The sequence below is a fragment of the Scardinius erythrophthalmus genome (assembly GCF_964197995.2).
Source record: "Scardinius erythrophthalmus genome assembly, chromosome: 13".
Taxonomy (NCBI): Eukaryota; Metazoa; Chordata; class Actinopteri; order Cypriniformes; family Leuciscidae; genus Scardinius; species Scardinius erythrophthalmus.
In genome coordinates this window covers 10,464,838-10,482,392 of record NC_138233.1, presented here as the reverse complement: position 1 = coordinate 10,482,392, position 17,555 = coordinate 10,464,838, and the positions used below count along the sequence as shown (strand labels likewise).

Sequence of the window (17,555 nt, the reverse complement as noted above, 5' to 3'; positions counted from 1 at the left end):
GCACTCAAAAGCATTGTAACATGTTTGGAACAAAACGATCTGGGTAAGAAGAATATCCTTTATCCTTTTACGGTCATCCGCCATCATGAAGGCTGTTTTTTCTGGATGTGTGCAATGTCTCCAACTGCAGAGACCAATGCTTTGAACCAAGATTTGTATGCTCATAATATTCCCAAAGGCGAGCAACTCATTTGCTTCAAAAACGTGTTATATTTGCCATGTAAAAGAAAAACTAGACAGGCATTTATTTTATGAATACGTGGTTGAATTTAATGAACAGAACGAGTTAAGATTAGTGTTTTCAAGTTGAAATGTCTTTGAGCTAGATTGCACTCTGAGATGCTCATTTCCATGATTTACTGGTTGGCGGTTTTGTGCTCTTTGGAATGACTTTTTTTTTTCTCCAGTGGGTGAAAGCAGATCTCATGTGAAACTTTTGTAATTGATTAGTATAATAAATATATTCTAACTGTCTAAACCTCCAAATGTTATTGTGTGATAGTTAAACTACAAGTTTACAAGCCAGTTGAATTCTCATATCCCTGACGTTCATTAACCAGAGGAAAACATTGTTTCTTGCATTACAGTCTTTATTTACGGAGTATAAGCAGAGCAATGCCATGGAGGAGGCAGCAAGTTCAAAGGATAGTTTAGGAGACGAGACATGTTTGAAAGGAACAGCAGAGCAGCCTGAATGCACTAAAGAGCTGTCTGCTGGCCCTCGGCCTCAGGTCAGGCACCACAGTGTGTCTGTTTTCAAGCCTTCCCGTCATCATCATGCCAGTCTCCAAACTGATCCCTTGACAGCTTCTGGAAGGAGCAGTCTGAGAATCCTTTTACTTCCATTTTCTACTCTTCAAATTCTTGTAACAACAATCCAATTCACAAACATTTACATTTTTAAACTGCCACATGTTATCTCGCTGTTAACTAGTTTAACACAGTTAGCTGGAAAAAGAGATAGAGATACGAATGTACAGTTGAATCCACTCTTTCAAATTTAATCAGCCGGAAACTGACGCAAGTGTTTCAAGATGTCTGCCCTAACTTCAGATACGTTCACTCGGGGAAACCACCTCATTACAGGTCTGCCGTTTGGCCCCACCAGAAACTTCTCAAAGTTCCACTTTATGTCGTTGACCTTGAGAGGATCCCAAAACAATTTGTTGGCATTACCGAAACTGTCTCCCACAGGAGGGCAAGCATTCTGAAAGAGAAAGTTCTATGTGAAAGCCTTCCTGCCACAATAAGTATTTCTGTCCCATCCTGTCCCCAAAAGTATGAGTCTTTGGATTGTTTAACAAAATAAAATATAAAAATTAAATGTTACACACTCTGGAAAAAAAAGTTTAAATGGGTTTGTATAAACTCAGGTATTCTAGGCTCAATTTTAAAGAACCATTTATGCCAAAAAGTACGGAATCACTAAAGGGACATGGTGAAGGAACAAAAAAATTGCATTCTCTCAAATTTTTAGTTTTCTCCAAGAACCTGTGTTCGCTTGCAAAACCTTTGCGTTCCCTCAAAACTTTTGCATTCTCCCAAGAAACTTTGCTTTCGCTGGAGAACGCAAAACTTTTGTGAGCGGACGCAAAAGCATTGAAATATTTTTTTTTTCCATCCATCACCATGTCCCTTTAGGGGCACCGTAAAAAAGCTTCTAAGGAGACATGTCTCAAATGATTGCATAATGATTTCATGTTTAATGGGTTATTTGATATTTTTTTCTAGCGATAATGTGTTCATGAGCTGTTTAATTGATTGTGTAATTTAAAATAAAAAATGAAATCCATAAAATGATCCCATGATGGGAACCCCTAAAATGTTCTAATTATGAAGTGCCTGACAGAACCCTTTAAAGTAGAACCTTTATAAATAATATTTATTTTTAAAGACAACACAAGCACACTTATCTATAGCTAAACATTGATAGCCTATAGATATTAAATGAATGCAATGGTACGCAGACAGCTCAAATATCATTTAAGTGCACTATATATTGGTGTTTACATATCAATAATTTTGTTGTACCTGAGATTTTGTTCTTTGAACTTTTGGTCCTAACGGGCTTTTCTTGCGTTGTTGTAAGCAATTTCAGATAGATTTTAAAATATGCTTTATGAAGCAATGACCAACCTTTAAAAATGTGAAAAGGGCCTGTTCATTGTCTCCATTCACATCCCCCTTCTCAAATAACGGGAAGTTTGGAACAAATCCATTGCCTGGACGAACATACCTATGAAGACAAGGAGAAATTTGTTTCATCAAGAGTCTGTACGGAAAACAGATAGGGACTTCAGAGAGCCAAGACCAGAAAAGTGGCTTCAGATATCACTCCAGAAAAAAGCCTTTAGGTTTAAGATATATGATACGTGCAGTAATTTAAAGGGGATGATGGACGAGGAGGAAGCTAATTGCACACTGTCTGATGCTCAGATTGTTGTGACTCAAGAGAGATGACCAGTAACTTCAAGGTTAAAATAATCTTGAGAAATAAGAAAACTATGTCTTCTGATTTAAAACTGAAGAGTAATTTATCTTTTGGATATCTTGCAAGATCATTTAAAAAAAAAACTGCACCATGTCAATATGTGTGTGTTTTATCCAATGTTATTTTAGTATTATTTATATACTAGTGTATTGTAGTATTTATCAATATTTTTATTAAGCTTTTATTTTATATTTTCAGTTTTCATTTTAGTTTAAGTTTTAGTACCGGTAATGCTAGTTTCATCAATGTCTCTGTTTTGACAACATGATTAAAGTCTTTTTTTATCCTCCAGTTTCACAGACAAGGTTTAAGTCTAGTCCCAGACAAATGCATGTTTGAGCTTTTTTAACTGAAAGCAACTTGCATATCTTAAAATATGTGAGTGCCATTGTTTTGTCTCAAGATCCACATCAGTAACGTTTTATAGGCACATCTATAAAAGCTACTTAAATGTCCTAATTGAACTAAACCCTGTCTGTGAAACCAGGCCTATAAGTAAATTCAACTCAATTTTTAAAATCAATTTAATATCATTTCAGTTAATTCCAATTTGATTATTTTGACTTTTGACTTTTGACTTTTTTACAGTGAACTCACTTTAATGCAGGAAGAATTTCATTATTGTCTCCAGGCTCTTGTTTCCCAAATTGGTTGCAAGGGAACCCGAGGATAGTGAATCCAACAAATCGGAACTCCTCTTGAAGTGCATTCAATTCTGATTAGCATGAAACTCACAGTCAATATCCAGTTATCAATAACAGGTTTAGTATTTGCTCTTCAAGTATTTGCTGTCATGAGATGTGTCAAATAAATATTTGTACATATTAATATGCAAACATAATAAATTATGTTTGTATATACTAATATTTGTGTTAAGTGAAATAATTTGCATACTTGCCTACATACTGGAAGGTGAGTCCTCAGTAGGTGGCCACATTGACAATGAGGACATGCTTCCCAGCATAAATGGAGAATGGGATGTACTGGGTCCCGTTTATGGTTTTTGCACCATAGTTGTGTATAGTGTCACCTACCCAACCTGGGTTACAGACCTGAGACAGACAAACATAAATTAACACTGTACCACAATTTTCATTGAGTTCTTAAAATCATTCATGAAAAATATACCTCTATTTTTCTAAAATCATACTTTCATTCATCAAAGATGTATTAAATTGATTAAAAGTGTCAGTAAAGACATTTATGTTATACAATTTTTTTTGAAATAAATGCTTTTCTGTTGAACTTTCTATTCATTAAAGAATTCTGAAAGAATTTCAGTTTCCACAAAAAATATTAAGCAGCACAGCTGTTTTCAACATTGATAATAATCAGAAATGTTTCTTGAGCAGCAAATCAACAAATTAGAATGATTTCTGAAGGATCATGTGACACTTAAGACTGGAGTAATGATGCTGAAAATTCAGCTTTGCAATCACAGAAATAACTTTTATAAAAACATAAATACGTTTATAATGCATAATATGCAGGAATAATATTTTATAAAAAGTATTTTCAATTATAATAATATTTCCCAATAGTACCATTCTTTTTTCATCAAATAGTGACTTTCAAAACGTGTAAAAATATTGAACATGAAATAAAATCATTATTTAAACATTGCAGTGACCTTTGTATTATCACTAAAAACTGTGAAACCCCAGACAATCCCTTAATCATTGAACAGGCTAATTTTCAAGTTGAAAAGAAAACTTAAAAAAAGATCCTAATATTATTTAATCTAATAGTTATATTTTCAGAATAGAAATGTTTTAGGATTACATCACACTGAAGCTGTAGTAGTGGGGTTGCAATGTCCTGGCAAAGTAAATATTAACCATGACTTGACTTTTGCTGTTTGGTATTGATAAGAACTGAACATGATTCTTGAATTTTCTCTTCCCTGTTTCATTATTTATTTATTTTTTTTTTCTCTCAGTTACTGTGGCAACCCGTTCACCTGCTCCTGATGAAAACCGTGCGCACTAAATCACACTGAATTATGGGCTAAAACCTAAACATTCTTACAGCATTTTGTTGAAAACACGTTTTAATAAAGATATTATACTAAAAACTTTCCCCTATATTTACTTTATAAGCTTAAGTCAGTGTAATATGCAAATACTTGGAGGTTGTTGACTTATAGTTTATTGCTTTAATAATTAATGCCTTCTACTTTAATTAAATGAAAATATGTTCCTTAAACTAATGCTCTCTGTTGCTATTTCATCACTTTGAGCAATCCAATGTTACCAAAACTAAAAGCTGTATATTAAGTATGTGTCTGTCTATCTTACCTGGGTATTGGATAGTCCACTGACTTTCTGTAAAAGAGCCACCAGGACCAGAGCAGAGATCCAGATATTCTTCTGGTTCCCCATGGCCTCAGCAGGGTGTCTGTGTGTCGTCTGAATGAAGCGTGGCTGTGCTGGAGATGAAAAGCACTGGAGGAGAGTGACGCAGACAAGCCAATCACATCACCAGCCACATCCCACATATTTACACAGTGAAGACATGCATGAGCACTGTTAATCACAGATCTAACCTGCCTATGATTTTATTGCAATGTAATTTAACATTTGATTAAAATGATTATGTTTCAAACAGTTATTTGCTTGATAGTGGTGGAATGTTGTCAGTTATTTTTGGCAACAGTCTTTCAACAGCTCATCGGCAACACTGATATCACAAAAGGTTCTTCGACTTCAGCTCTGCATTGCCTAAATAACTATTCTTTTTTGAGAGAGACTACAACTTAGTTGTTTGTATTTATTAAATGGACATGCAAGCTTTTAATTTCATTTTATTAAGCTTTGTATGCATTTAATGACATTGTAAAGTGAAGAAACTGAAATCAGAATAAAAAAAACATTAAGTTTGATCATGGTTTTGAATAAAAATTTGAATGCCACACTTAACCTGAAACTTAAATTAAAACTAAAACCACAGCCATAAAACCATGTTGCTTGAAAGAAAATAAACGTTAGTTGGAATTAAAGTTCAATTTGATTCATTTCAGATAGTTGTCAGGGCAATATTTCTCATTTTCATTTAGTTTAACTTGATGTACTAAAACAGCTAAAACTAAAATGAAAACAGAAATTATAAAAATAACTTTCAAAATATTTATAAAAACTCAATTATATTAAAATAGCACTGCATTCAACATATAAGACATCATTCTCCCTTCCAGTATGCCAAAGTGAGGCCTTTTCAAATGCAATATGAAAATATATATATTTTTTTGTTGTTGTTTGTACATGACATATTGTTCATTATAAATAAATAAACCTTATTACTCACCTTGACTCAAGCCTTGATTACTGTATCTCCCTCTTCACATGCATGGCCCATCATGTATTAAAATGAAACAGTATGAAGAAAGACCACTGACAATGAAGTCCCAGTTTTGTCGAGTTTACTCTGGCTCCCTGTGTCTGTTAAAATGTATTTTCTTACAGCTCACAAAGCACTGCATAGCATTGCAGCTTCATGTTACTGTTGCTTTATATTCTGTACTTCATCAGGTGCCCTCAGATCATCTCACGTTGAGCTTCTGAAAGTATCAAAGGTTTTTATGAAAGTAAAAAAGCTCAAGTAAAGCTTTCAGCTATTATATGGCTAAATTATGGAAGCTGACAGAGTATAGTTTTTATTTTATGTTTTTATACATTTAAATACAATTTCATTATTTTTCCTAAGCTATAACTAAAGCAATGGTGCAAAGGATACACAGGGGCAGTGCAAAACCAAGTGCATTAAGTACAGAATAAATATTCTTAATAAAAACTAGATACGAAGCACTTTATAATGGTAAACAATAAGGATCAAAGGATAACAGTGCAGATGCTGTGTTACCCATTATATCCTGTCAACAGAAACAGGTGTCTGACTGCCTGCCTCTCTGTTTGATTAAACTATTATACTGTTTGCAGAACAAATTACTCACTCGGTGGATTAATGGATCTTTTGCATTAACTAACGCAAACTTGACCTTTATCAAGCTGGACCATGCAGCAGCTGGGCTATTTCTTCTAAGCGGACATTTCTTGTGGAAGGAAAAAAAAACGAATAGGCGTATGCATAAAACAGCTAAGACATCTTAACAAAACAGTAATAATAACAGTAAATAATTCATAGAACAGCAGGGGCGCTATTGACACAAAACCGGAAAAGAAAAGATCACGTGTGATGACGTAATCGTTACGTAGGCAGCAGGAACTCAGTCAGAAATGGCGACGCTGCTGCAGCCTGAGAAAGTGGTTTATCTCGTCCGAGGCGAGAAAAAGATTCGAGTTCCCATCTCTCAGCTATATTTTTGCCGATATTGCAGTGAGCTGCGATCTTTGGAATGCGTGTCACATGAAGTAAGTAACGCGGTGTGTGACATTTAGTGAACAACAACAGATGTTAGCCGTGCCAAGAGCGAGCTAACGGGCTATTGATGACAGTGTTGTACCGCCTATCGGTCCAAGTGGAACGAATTTTGGGCCTGTGATTGGCTAGTTTTTCCATCCGTCATAAATTATACTTCAGTTGTCTTATCTAATTGGCTATAGAACCTGTCAGTTAACTTCTGTACGTCCCACTTTTTATGATATTTGACAAGCTAAAAGCTAGTAGGAGAATTCTGAATGAAATTAAAAATCTGCAGTTTGCCTTTATTTACATTATGTGTATATGCAGATTATAAGATCAATAAGGTTCCACAATCAGTGTTTGCAGCACCCATTCGTGTTATTTTGAGGGCATAAACACTACCACACCCCGTAAAGACAGATGAAATAGGTTATTATTATTATTATTATTATTATACTTTAGCTAAAGTAATGTGTGACTTTTTCCATTGGCACCAGATAAGTTCCATTTAGCCTTTCTGTACGTTACAATATAAAAAATAAAAACAACAAATGCAATTACTTGTCTTGTAAATTGTTTTTTGGTGTAATGCCTGTTCTATAGGTCGATTCCCATTTCTGTCCCAGCTGTCTGGAGAACATGCCGTCAGCTGAGGCGAAGCTCAAGAAGAATAGGTAAACCACATCTGTGCTAAATATCTGACAGGCCTGTGAGTGAATAACATCTAACACCATCCGTAATTTAACTTTTATCATTGCCTAGTAACATTCTTGCCATTTTTATAATTTTTGATGCCACTCTTCCCCCTAATTGAGATTTTGAGAATTACGTATATTTAATAAATTGACTAATGATATTAAATTGTCACATGAATCGTCTTTCCTTGTAAAAATGTTGAATTCTGTATGATGCATCGGTTTCAGGTGTGCCAATTGCTTTGACTGTCCATGCTGTATGCACACTCTCTCTACACGGGCCACTAACATCCCAGCACCACTGCCTGATGACCCCACCAAAACCACAATGAAGAAGGCCTACTACCTGGCTTGTGGATTTTGTCGCTGGACCTCAAGAGATGTAGGCATGGCTGACAAATCTGTGGGTGAGTCCTGGCACTTCCTAACCGAGGACATGTGTACCAGTGTCTGTATTGGTTTATCTGTAAAGCAACATGATTTACACTATAATGTATTCCATTTAATCCAAGATTGTTGTTTTGCACTAGTTGAAGTGCTTTAAGATCATTATTATGTTGCCTTTATGTTGGTTAATTTTACACATACTATAGACCTGCATAAACATCTGGTAATGTTCTGACAAGAAGTGATGCAACAGATTTCCTGAATCAAGTAATTTTACTGCCCACACTCCATGTGAAATACTTTGCTAAGGGTCATAATTGTAACTAATCACAGAATATGCTTTTTTTAATAATTGGGATTTTGGGACATTTATATTTTACTCTGGGCTAGAACATAACAGAAATAGATGTGGGAGAAAATGTTGAAATTAGCATAGAAGAGAGAGGACTTTTCACTTGTTGCTTTGTGCCTGGTTAGAACATTTCAGTCTGTATGCACCACATTGTAATACAACTTTGCTCTTTTTATTTTTTTTAGCCAGTGGAGGATGGCAGGAACCTGAAAACCAGCATACCCAAAGGGTTTGTACAAAACCAGCTCTCCTCTTATTACATTAATATTACCTTTTCAATATTACAATGTAGTTGACAAATCAGTTATGATTTCTGTATAGATCAACAAGCTGATTGAGTATTACCAGCAGCTGGCCCAGAGAGAGAAGCTGGAGAGAGACAGGAAGAAGCTGGCACGAAGACGCCCTTTTATGCCTCAGGCGTTCTCGGTACACTTTCACACCACTGTGTCTAGAAACACCCTCCTATCCTAACATTTACTTTCCAGTTAGCAAGAACTAAACGGGTGTGGTCTGTCTTGTCTAGATGCTAAACTTTGGCTAAGTCTATTTGAAAAACAGAAAAAAATATATACAGTATTTTGCTATTTTGTTTTGTGTGCATTATTTCATTGTAAAATGAATTATACATTTTAAATTATAAAACATTTCCTTTAAATATGCATCAATGCTGATTAAGTCAACTAAACCTAGCAGAGTCTGAAATGTGACTACATAATAATTTTTCTAATGTTTGCTGCATATATACATTACCATTTAAAAGTTAAGGGTAAGATTGTTTTTTTTTAATAGATACTATTATTCACCAAGCATACTTTTAATTGATCAGAAGTGTAAGTACATGCTGTTCTTTTGAGCTTTCTATTCTCCAAGGAATCCACAAAATAAATAAAAATAAAGCAGCAAAACCATTTTTAACTTTGGTAATAAGAACATTTTTTACTTGAGCACCAAATCAGCATATTCGGCTTTGCCATAACAGGAATAAATTACATTTTGAAATTATATTAAACTAGAACACAGTTATTTTATATTTGTATAATATTTCACAATATTACTATATTTTGAGCAAATAAATGCAGCATTGGAAAGCATAAGAGACTTCTTTCAAAAAAATCTTACCAACCTTAAGCTTTTGAATGGTAGTTCAAGAAATAATTTAGTTAATTTCTAACCTTGTAATACATGACTGGGTACTTTGAGCTGCATGTCTTGTTTACTAATGCAATCCTTGTTTCCTTGTGCTCGAAAATGCCACTTTAATGTTTGCTTGAATGCATTTGTTTCACTTGATTCTGTCTCTCTTCTTTTCTTTGCTTGTGCACGGTGATATTTTTGGTTTATACCCCTCTCCAGCAACACACTATTCACGTGGTGGTGAGTGGTATTTTTTTCCCCCCACAATTCTTACAGAAACACTAAGAAGGTCTTTCTTTTCCCCCAATCCCTCCATCAGTTTAGCATGTCTAATTTGTTACTAAATGACTTTGCTGATCACATGAGCTTCACTATTGCTACTTGGAATTCTCTGCATAATCGAATCCTTTGTATTTGGCAAGCGATATCTTTAATGGGACAATTGAAGAGTTCTGGTTATGCATCTATTTATGTTTTTAGATTATTAATGATGTTTGAAGTTTAGCTGCAGACCTATTTGATTATAATGATTAGAAAAAGAACAGTATGTCTGTAAATTAAAGAGGCAATCTTATTTCATTCAGAATCAATCAATCAGTTTCTTGGAAAGCAAGCAACATTTGTGCTTAAACTATGTTTACTATTACCACATGTACCATCACAGCAATCACTATGATGCCAACATTCATCTATTAATAATTAGCTTTACCTTGAATTTTTTAACCAAGAAAAAGTAAGGTTAGCATGACTGATGTGGTCTGTGTTTATGTCTAAAAGGAGAAGTATGGACTGGGAACCAGACTACAAAGACAGAGATCTGGAGCCCCAATCAGTGCCCTGTACGGCCTTTCGTAAGTATCACGTTTAAAAAAAGAATCCACTGCTTGGTGGAGTTTGTTATGGCAGGGGTATTATGTGGAGTACTGAGATAATTGATGCATCACATTTTGTCACAAGTGGCCCAATTATGCTTTTTCGAATATAACCTTTCATATAGTGTGTAATTTAGATGTTTGTGAATGTAAAATATCTGCAAAGTTTTAAAGGGATAGTTCAGTTTGAAATAAATTTTTGATATGTTTTAGCTTACCTCAAGGGCATCCAAGATGTAGGTGTCTTTGTTTCCGCAGTAGTTTCAATTTTGATATTTTTAGGTCAAACCGTTCTTGTCTGTCAGTCATATAATGCAGGTCGATGGTCACTGTATCAAAACCCCCAAAAATACCCAAATTGAAACTACTGCGGAAAAAAAGACACCTACATCTTGGATGCCCTTGAGGTAAGCTAAAACATACCAAAATTTATTTTCAAAGTGAACTATCCCTTTAAAGATCAAAGTGCACAACAAATAAATGTATTGTCTCCTAAAAGAAATAATCGATTCTGAACTGCCGAAATGAGTCGTCAGCTATTCCAACTCACTTACTGTTAAACACCTATGTAACAAAGTAACAAATGTGCATAATGGTCTTTATTGGCTTTGACCCACCCTCAAACACTATAGTTGTAGCTGAGGCCTGGAAGAGTTTGGCTCTTGTTGTCAACATGTCCAAGAGAAGCTATTTTCGGGCGCTGTGAATTCACTTTGCATGCACTTAAAAAGTATGAGAACTCGTGCTGGAATTGATACGGAAAAACCACCTCCACCGGAGCTGAAATTCAGAAATGGTAATGGCCAGCTTGTTTCCGACACGCACTTGTAAGTGGTAGACCAATCACAATAGACTGGGCTATCTGACCAATCAGAGCAAAGTAGGCTCGTGGAAAGGTGGGGTTTAGAAAGACTGAATCTCTTCAAGAAATTAGGTGATATGTACGGAAGCGTATTGCATTCACTTGAGGAAAAAAAATTAACGAGTTTTTCTGAATTAACGAGTTAATTATCTCAGAATTACGAGATAATTTTTCATGAATACAATTTTTTTGCTCTGTTTTTCTGAATTAATGACTTAATTATCTCAGAATTATGAGATCATTTTTCATAAAAAAATATTTTGTTCTGTTTTTCTGAATTAACAACTTAATTATCTCAGAATTATGAGATAATTTTTCATTTAAAAAAATTTGCTCTGTTTTTCTGAATTAATGACTTAATTATCTCCGAATTCTGAGATAATTGTCGTTAATTCAGAAAAACAGAACAAAATATTTTTTTATGAAAAATGATCTCATAATTCTGAGATAAGTCATTAATTCAGAAAAACAGCAAATATTTTTATTTCAAGAAAAAATTATCTCAGAATTCTGAGATAATTAAATCATTAATTCAGAAAAACAGAGCAAAAACTTTTTATTCATGAAAAATTATCTCGTAATTCTGAGATAATTAACTCATTAATTCAGAAAAACAGAGTAGATTTTTTTCCTCAAGTGAATGCAATACGCTTCCGTAGATTTGCAATGTATATTAGGAGAAGTGTAAGTGTAAGAGAACCTATTGTATAAGACCTCCAAAACAAAATTAGGAAGAACCTTTAAAAATAGCATAATAGGGACACTTTAAATGATTGTAGACATTGTCTATATGATGCTATATTGTTTTCAGATTAAAAGAAGGAGAGGACCAGAAGGAGATCACTATAGAGTCAGCACAGGCTTTGGATGAAGTGGAGCCCCTGCCTGAAGACTATTACACCCGCCCTGTCAACCTTCCTGAAGGTTGGTCTCATCCCTGCTTCACCCAGTAATACTACTCAATTACTTTCTTAATCCAACCTCTTTCTTAGTGCAGTGATGGCAGGTACAGCCACGTAGATCCATACTCACAGGTGCCATGGGGCATTTTTGGAGTTAGTGTGTTCAGGGTTACTTTTACTTAAGATCAAATGTGTAAAAATGTTAATTTATATAATTGAATCACATTAGTCATTCTAAGGCAAGATACCTAACCTCACCAAAGAAATTTTTGTTTGTGACTAGATCTTTATTGACTTTTGGCATATTTTAAACATGGCTTGTGTTTCAATGCAGTAACGAGTCTTCGCCAGAGGCTGCTACAGCCTGATTTTCAACCTGCAGGAGCTTCACAGCTGCACCCCAGACACAAACACCTGCTAATGAAGCGCTCTCTGCGTTGCAGGGTACGTAAACGCATCCAGCTTCTCTTTCACTGCAAAACAAAGCTTTTATATACATTAGCTTTTCTTTGGATTCTTTGGATTTTTTGATAAATAGCAAGTTCAAATTTATTTGGAATAAAACATTTTTGTAATATTGTAAAAATCTTTATTGTCACTTTTGCATTGCACACAATTTAATGCATCTTTGATGAATAAAAGTATTCATTTATTTCATAAAAACCTTTTGAACAATAGTTTGCATATATCAAAAGTTCCTTCGTTTTCATATTTGTATTTGATTGCCGTGAGCTAAGTTGCAGTTTAAAGTGCTGTTAACTACTGTTTTTCGTTATTTCATTTCAGAAATGTGAGCACAATCTGAGCAAACCAGAGTTTAATCCAACCTCAATAAAGTTCAAAATCCAGCTTGTGGCAGTGTAAGTCCTATGTTTGTGCTCTAAATAATTTTAGTTTGTTGTTCTTTTCTGTTTGCTGTTCTTTAAATTTTTATTTACTAAAGGGTCTTTCCTTGTCAAATCAACAACATTTCTGAAATTTTCCCAGCTTAAATTACATTTTTGTTGTTGCAAAAATTTCTGAAGTAAAAAGACAAACATAATGAAAGCCGAAATATTAAATGTCATGAATGTATATTGATTAATCCACTATTTTGTTTCCACCTGAGATTTGGAGCCAAATTACAATTTCAAAAAGATGGCAGCATCATTATTATATTTTTACACAGAGATTGTTGAAACTTGAATAATTTGTTGTTAAGATATTTCTCTTTAAAAGAAAAAAAGTATCAGCTGTATACAAAGTGACCCACATTTGGTTTTCAATCACTAAAAATGTGTACAATTGACCAATTTTCTCATGGAGCCACGTTAACATGTCCATATCTCTGGGATTGAACCATTGAGGGCCTTTAAAATAAAGATAAAAAAAAAGGTTTATTGAGGACCAGAATCTAAAAGGATATTACAATATCTCTTTAATACTTCTTGAGTTACAGGCATGCAAACCTGGGGCAAAAAACACATGCGCTTTTCCCCATATTTGAGCTGTCACTGTTGGCATACAGTGCAACAAAGATTGCAACAAATATATACATTTATGACATTTAATACTTCGGCTTTCTTCTTCATATATGTATTTCTTTCATCAGAAATAAAGGATCAAAAATTTGAGCCGGGGACCTCTGGATACACGGAATGACCCTAAAATGAATCAATTAACGGTTGTTGTTCTCCTTTATAGGAGCTACATTCCTGAAGTGAGAATCATGTCCATTCCAAACCTGCGTCATATGAAGGCAAGCTTGGTTCATGCTGGAACACTTGAATGAATATATCCTATATATAAAATAAAATAAATAAATTAACACCATTTGTCTGGTTACACTTCTTTGAAAAAGTTCTAGACCTTTTTACTTTTGTAAGTAATTGTTGTATTTTGTTTTAATACAGGAGAGTCAGGTTCTGCTGACCCTGACCAACCCAGTAGAGAACATTACCCATGTGTCTCTGTACACCTGTGAGGAGGAAGACCCAGATGATATTAACAGCAATGCTAAGGTAAAACGCCACAGATGAGCTTCTCTCTAACAGTACAGATGAATTATAGTGATACCGTATAAATGAATCATCAGCAGTGTATTTGTCCAATAATGATAGCTGGTTATTGAATTAGATAATTGTCCTTATCTGGCTTGAGCTGAAACATAACTCTAAAAACAAACACTCAGTTCAGTCTCCAGACAGAAGTTGTTAACCTTGAGTGGGCCACTCCTGAGGAAATGATGCAGTCATTATAGCCTCTCCATCACTGCGCCACAGTGCTTGAATTCACTGGCAGCACCTCATCATTGCCTTGTGTTGTGTCCCCCTATGGTTTGATTTATAAAATATGATTGTTTAATAGGTGCTGGTGCCCTCAAAGGAACTGGTCCTGGCAGGGAAAGATGCCGCCGCTGAGTATGATGAACTGGCAGAACCTCAAGGTTTTCAGGATGACCCAGAGTAAGAACCACCGTTGCTGATGATACTGAGAGCAGATAAACAATTGAGCTCATAAATTATCAAGAAGATGAGATTGCTGTAATACAGAGTCAGGAGGAAAGACTGCGAATAGGTTATTTATTGATTGATAAGTAGGTCTGCATGGAATTTGCTTTTATTACATCCAATTTATTTTGAAAAATGTTGGCTCCTTTGATACTTTTAAGTACCGTTAAGAGTATAATAGTACTTTCAGATCTGTTTAACACATTTAAATTCATTCCATGGAATTCTACAATTGCCTTCCAGTGTAGAAAAGTTGCACAGATTCCACGTGAGCCTATATATCTTAGGTTATATGCAGTTAGATGCAATATTGAATTTAACATGGATGAAAATGAGGCTGTGAGGGATAGACTTAGCGGCACACACTGTGTAAAGGTCCTAGATCACGTAATTTTCACAACTTGTCTACTGAAAGTAGACAAGGCAAATGTCTATTTTAAATATCTATACAACACCCTGGCAAATGTCCATTAAAGATCTATTAACAGTGTTTGTAGCATACCGTTGATTACCACAGAAAACATTTTTTTTTTAAAGCAAACCTAAGGCACTTACAATGGAGAGTAAACTGGGTCAGGATTGAAATGCTTAAATGTAAGAGGTTTGACACAAATATGAGCTTCACATGAATTATTCAGCAAAACTTGGTTCATAATCTGAGCTCTAAAGTTATCTGACCGTTCTTTTTTCAAGTGGGAACACTTTACTAGGTGAATGAACTTCTGTTTATGCACTACAGAATTGATTCCTGTGCAAGTGCTCTATACTTAAAAGCAGCAGGTACACGCCAAAGTGATTATCTGTGGTAATCAATATGATGATTGATTGGTGTTAATGTTGAAGAACTCGCATTAAACATGAACATTTAAGTTTTCAGCTTGAAGTTTTAGGCAGTAGAACCTTGCATTTAAGCCATTACGTCTACTTCAAATCATCTGATATCATTGGTTCCTGTGTTTTTACCCTTCATTAATAACAGTCTGCTCTTTTTTTCAGTGTGGTGGCCTTTAGAAAGTCAAACAAGATCGGCTTCTTCATCAAAGTGATTCCGCAGATAGAGGAGGGGGATGTCACTGTTGCTTTCAAACTCCGACATGACTTCCGGAACCTCGCTGCTCCGATCAGACCCGCTGAGGAGGGAGAAGCCACCAGTGAGGCCATCTGGCTCACACACCACGTGGAGCTTAGCTTGGGCCCCCTGGCAACCTGAAAACACAACACACTCGGACGCAAGTAAAACATCATGTGGCACTAAACTCACTCACAAACTTACACAATCTCTCTCTCTTACTCATGAAGATGTTCATCATCTTGGTGAAGTGAGTGTAAATGTTATCACGCATCACTTACAGGAACACAGTTGCTTAACAGTACACACACTACTCCTACACATGAGCCAGATGCTTTGAGCAGTGATCTCTTTCTCTCTTTCTAGCGCCCCCTGCTGATGTATTTAAATGCATGTGATTACAGTGCCGCCGCCTACTGTTATTTCTCAGCTTCAATTCCAGTTATTCTCAGTGTTAATAAAGACATTTAGATTAATGCTTCATCTAGTTATTGTGTTAATTTAATATTTTGTATTTGCTGTAAAACGAGCAAAATGTTACTTGCAGTTGTGTGGCACTGTTAGAAAGTGAGACAAAGACATTGTTTGTGAAACATGCTAAATTTTGTGGTTATTCAGAGGATGAACATCAGTGCATTCAGCTTTATTTATCTGTCTCATATAGTAGCTGGAAGTCCTGATTTAGTTTCTAATATAACAGCCTTAAAATGTGGTTGAGCAGTCTTATCAAATAAAATATGTCAAAAGTGATGGATCTGGGCGTGTTTTATTATTATTATCATCATCATTATTATTAATGGCAACATAATATTATTAACAATATTAAAATTATTTATTTTCATTAGCATTAATGGTTAAACAGGGCTGTTATTAAGATATGCTGAGTAGAGTAAACTTATAAATACTTTAAAAAAAGATTTTAATTTTTTTTTTTAAACTTTACGATTTAAAACTTTATTTACAGGAACATCCTTTATTTTCAATGTAATAAAATTAGTATTATTAAATTATTATTTATTTACTCATCTACATTGCTTATTTTTCTATGGAACAAAGAATGCTACTTTAAAAAAATATTTTTTATTCAATACATTTTCTGAATACTTATCTAAATTGTACTCATCTGAACACTTTTTAAACTGCACAGGAAAAGTTTTCTTTTCTTTTTAATACATATTAAATCATTTACTCTTCTACATTTTGCTTTCTTATTTTTCTATGGAACAAAGAACGTGACTTCAAGTCAGACTCTCCTACGTCGAACACTTAACCCTTGTGATTTAATTAAGTCGTTGATTTCTCCACAGTGCATCTTGCTTTATTAAAGACATACTTAGACCAAAAATGAAAATTCTTTCATCATTTACTCACCCTCAAGTTGTTCCCAACATGTATTTCTTTCTTCTGCTGAACACAAGGAAGTCAATGGGGCCCATCAACTGTTTGGATACCCGTCATTCTTCAAAATATCTTCTTTTATGTTCAGCAGAAGAAATAAATTTATACAGGTTTGGAACAACTTGAGGGTGAGTAAATGATGGCAGAATTTTACATTTTTGGGTGAACTATCCCTTTAAGAACACGCTTTAATGAACAACATTTCACGAGCTCCTTACACCATCTGATGTCCTTTTGAATTGGCGTTTCAATGAACAACAATATTTCTTTGCATCTATGTTTCCTTGAATAACTTAAAGAAAGAATAACTTAATAAAGGAAATTGGGATGCGCAATTATTGAAACGAGAGACACCCAAAACCGCGGTGAAAGCAACAGTTAACAGCTCACTGGAAGAGGAACGGTTAACAGAAGTATCATTCTGTTTCTCATACAAAGCAATCGTATGACTACGGAAGACTTGGTTTAAGCTTACAACTCTAATGGGTTACTTTTATCATATTTATGGTGTTTTTGAGTCTTTTATTTTATTTTAAAAAAGC

At 34.7% G+C, this 17,555-nt stretch overlaps 2 protein-coding genes across 5 annotated transcripts; one reads left to right on the top strand and one right to left on the bottom strand.

The window, feature by feature from the left end:
* Positions 1–67: 67 nt before the first annotated feature.
* Positions 68–6,618, bottom strand: gpx3 (glutathione peroxidase 3). The gene is made up of 7 exons (XM_081382015.1): positions 6,441–6,618; positions 5,795–6,047; positions 4,789–4,935; positions 3,390–3,543; positions 3,089–3,206; positions 2,137–2,236; positions 68–1,207 (listed from the first exon to the last, which is right to left on the bottom strand). Exons 3-7 carry the CDS (start codon positions 4,870–4,872, stop codon positions 1,001–1,003), a joined length of 663 nt encoding a protein of 220 aa, XP_081238141.1. The 5' UTR covers positions 4,873–4,935; positions 5,795–6,047; positions 6,441–6,618; the 3' UTR covers positions 68–1,000.
* A 42-nt stretch (positions 6,619–6,660) lies between these two features.
* On the top strand, positions 6,661–16,368 carry dctn4 (dynactin 4). Of its 4 annotated transcripts, XM_081382042.1 has the most exons (15): positions 6,661–6,858; positions 7,454–7,524; positions 7,774–7,952; positions 8,470–8,513; positions 8,606–8,713; positions 9,641–9,661; positions 10,199–10,272; positions 11,967–12,079; positions 12,392–12,501; positions 12,844–12,917; positions 13,741–13,795; positions 13,950–14,057; positions 14,404–14,501; positions 15,543–15,779; positions 15,982–16,364. In XM_081382042.1, the coding sequence occupies exons 1-14, from the start codon at positions 6,724–6,726 to the stop codon at positions 15,754–15,756; spliced, it is 1,404 nt and encodes a 467-aa protein (XP_081238168.1). In that variant the 5' UTR covers positions 6,661–6,723; the 3' UTR covers positions 15,757–15,779; positions 15,982–16,364. The 4 variants fall into 4 exon arrangements, with proteins under 4 accessions (XP_081238168.1, XP_081238167.1, XP_081238170.1 ...); XM_081382041.1 differs by having other exon boundaries at positions 15,543–16,368; XM_081382044.1 differs by lacking the exon at positions 9,641–9,661 and having other exon boundaries at positions 15,982–16,096.
* Positions 16,369–17,555: the final 1,187 nt, after the last annotated feature.

Coding starts and splice junctions, on each gene's coding strand:
- dctn4 (XM_081382041.1), top strand. CDS start 6,724: ATGGCGACGCTGCTGCAGCCTGAGAAAGTGGTTTATCTCGTCCGAGGC. Junction 8,514..8,605: donor AAAACCAGCATACCCAAAGG/GTTTGTACAAAA, acceptor ATTTCTGTATAG/ATCAACAAGCTGATTGAGTA. Junction 13,796..13,949: donor CAAACCTGCGTCATATGAAG/GCAAGCTTGGTT, acceptor GTTTTAATACAG/GAGAGTCAGGTTCTGCTGAC.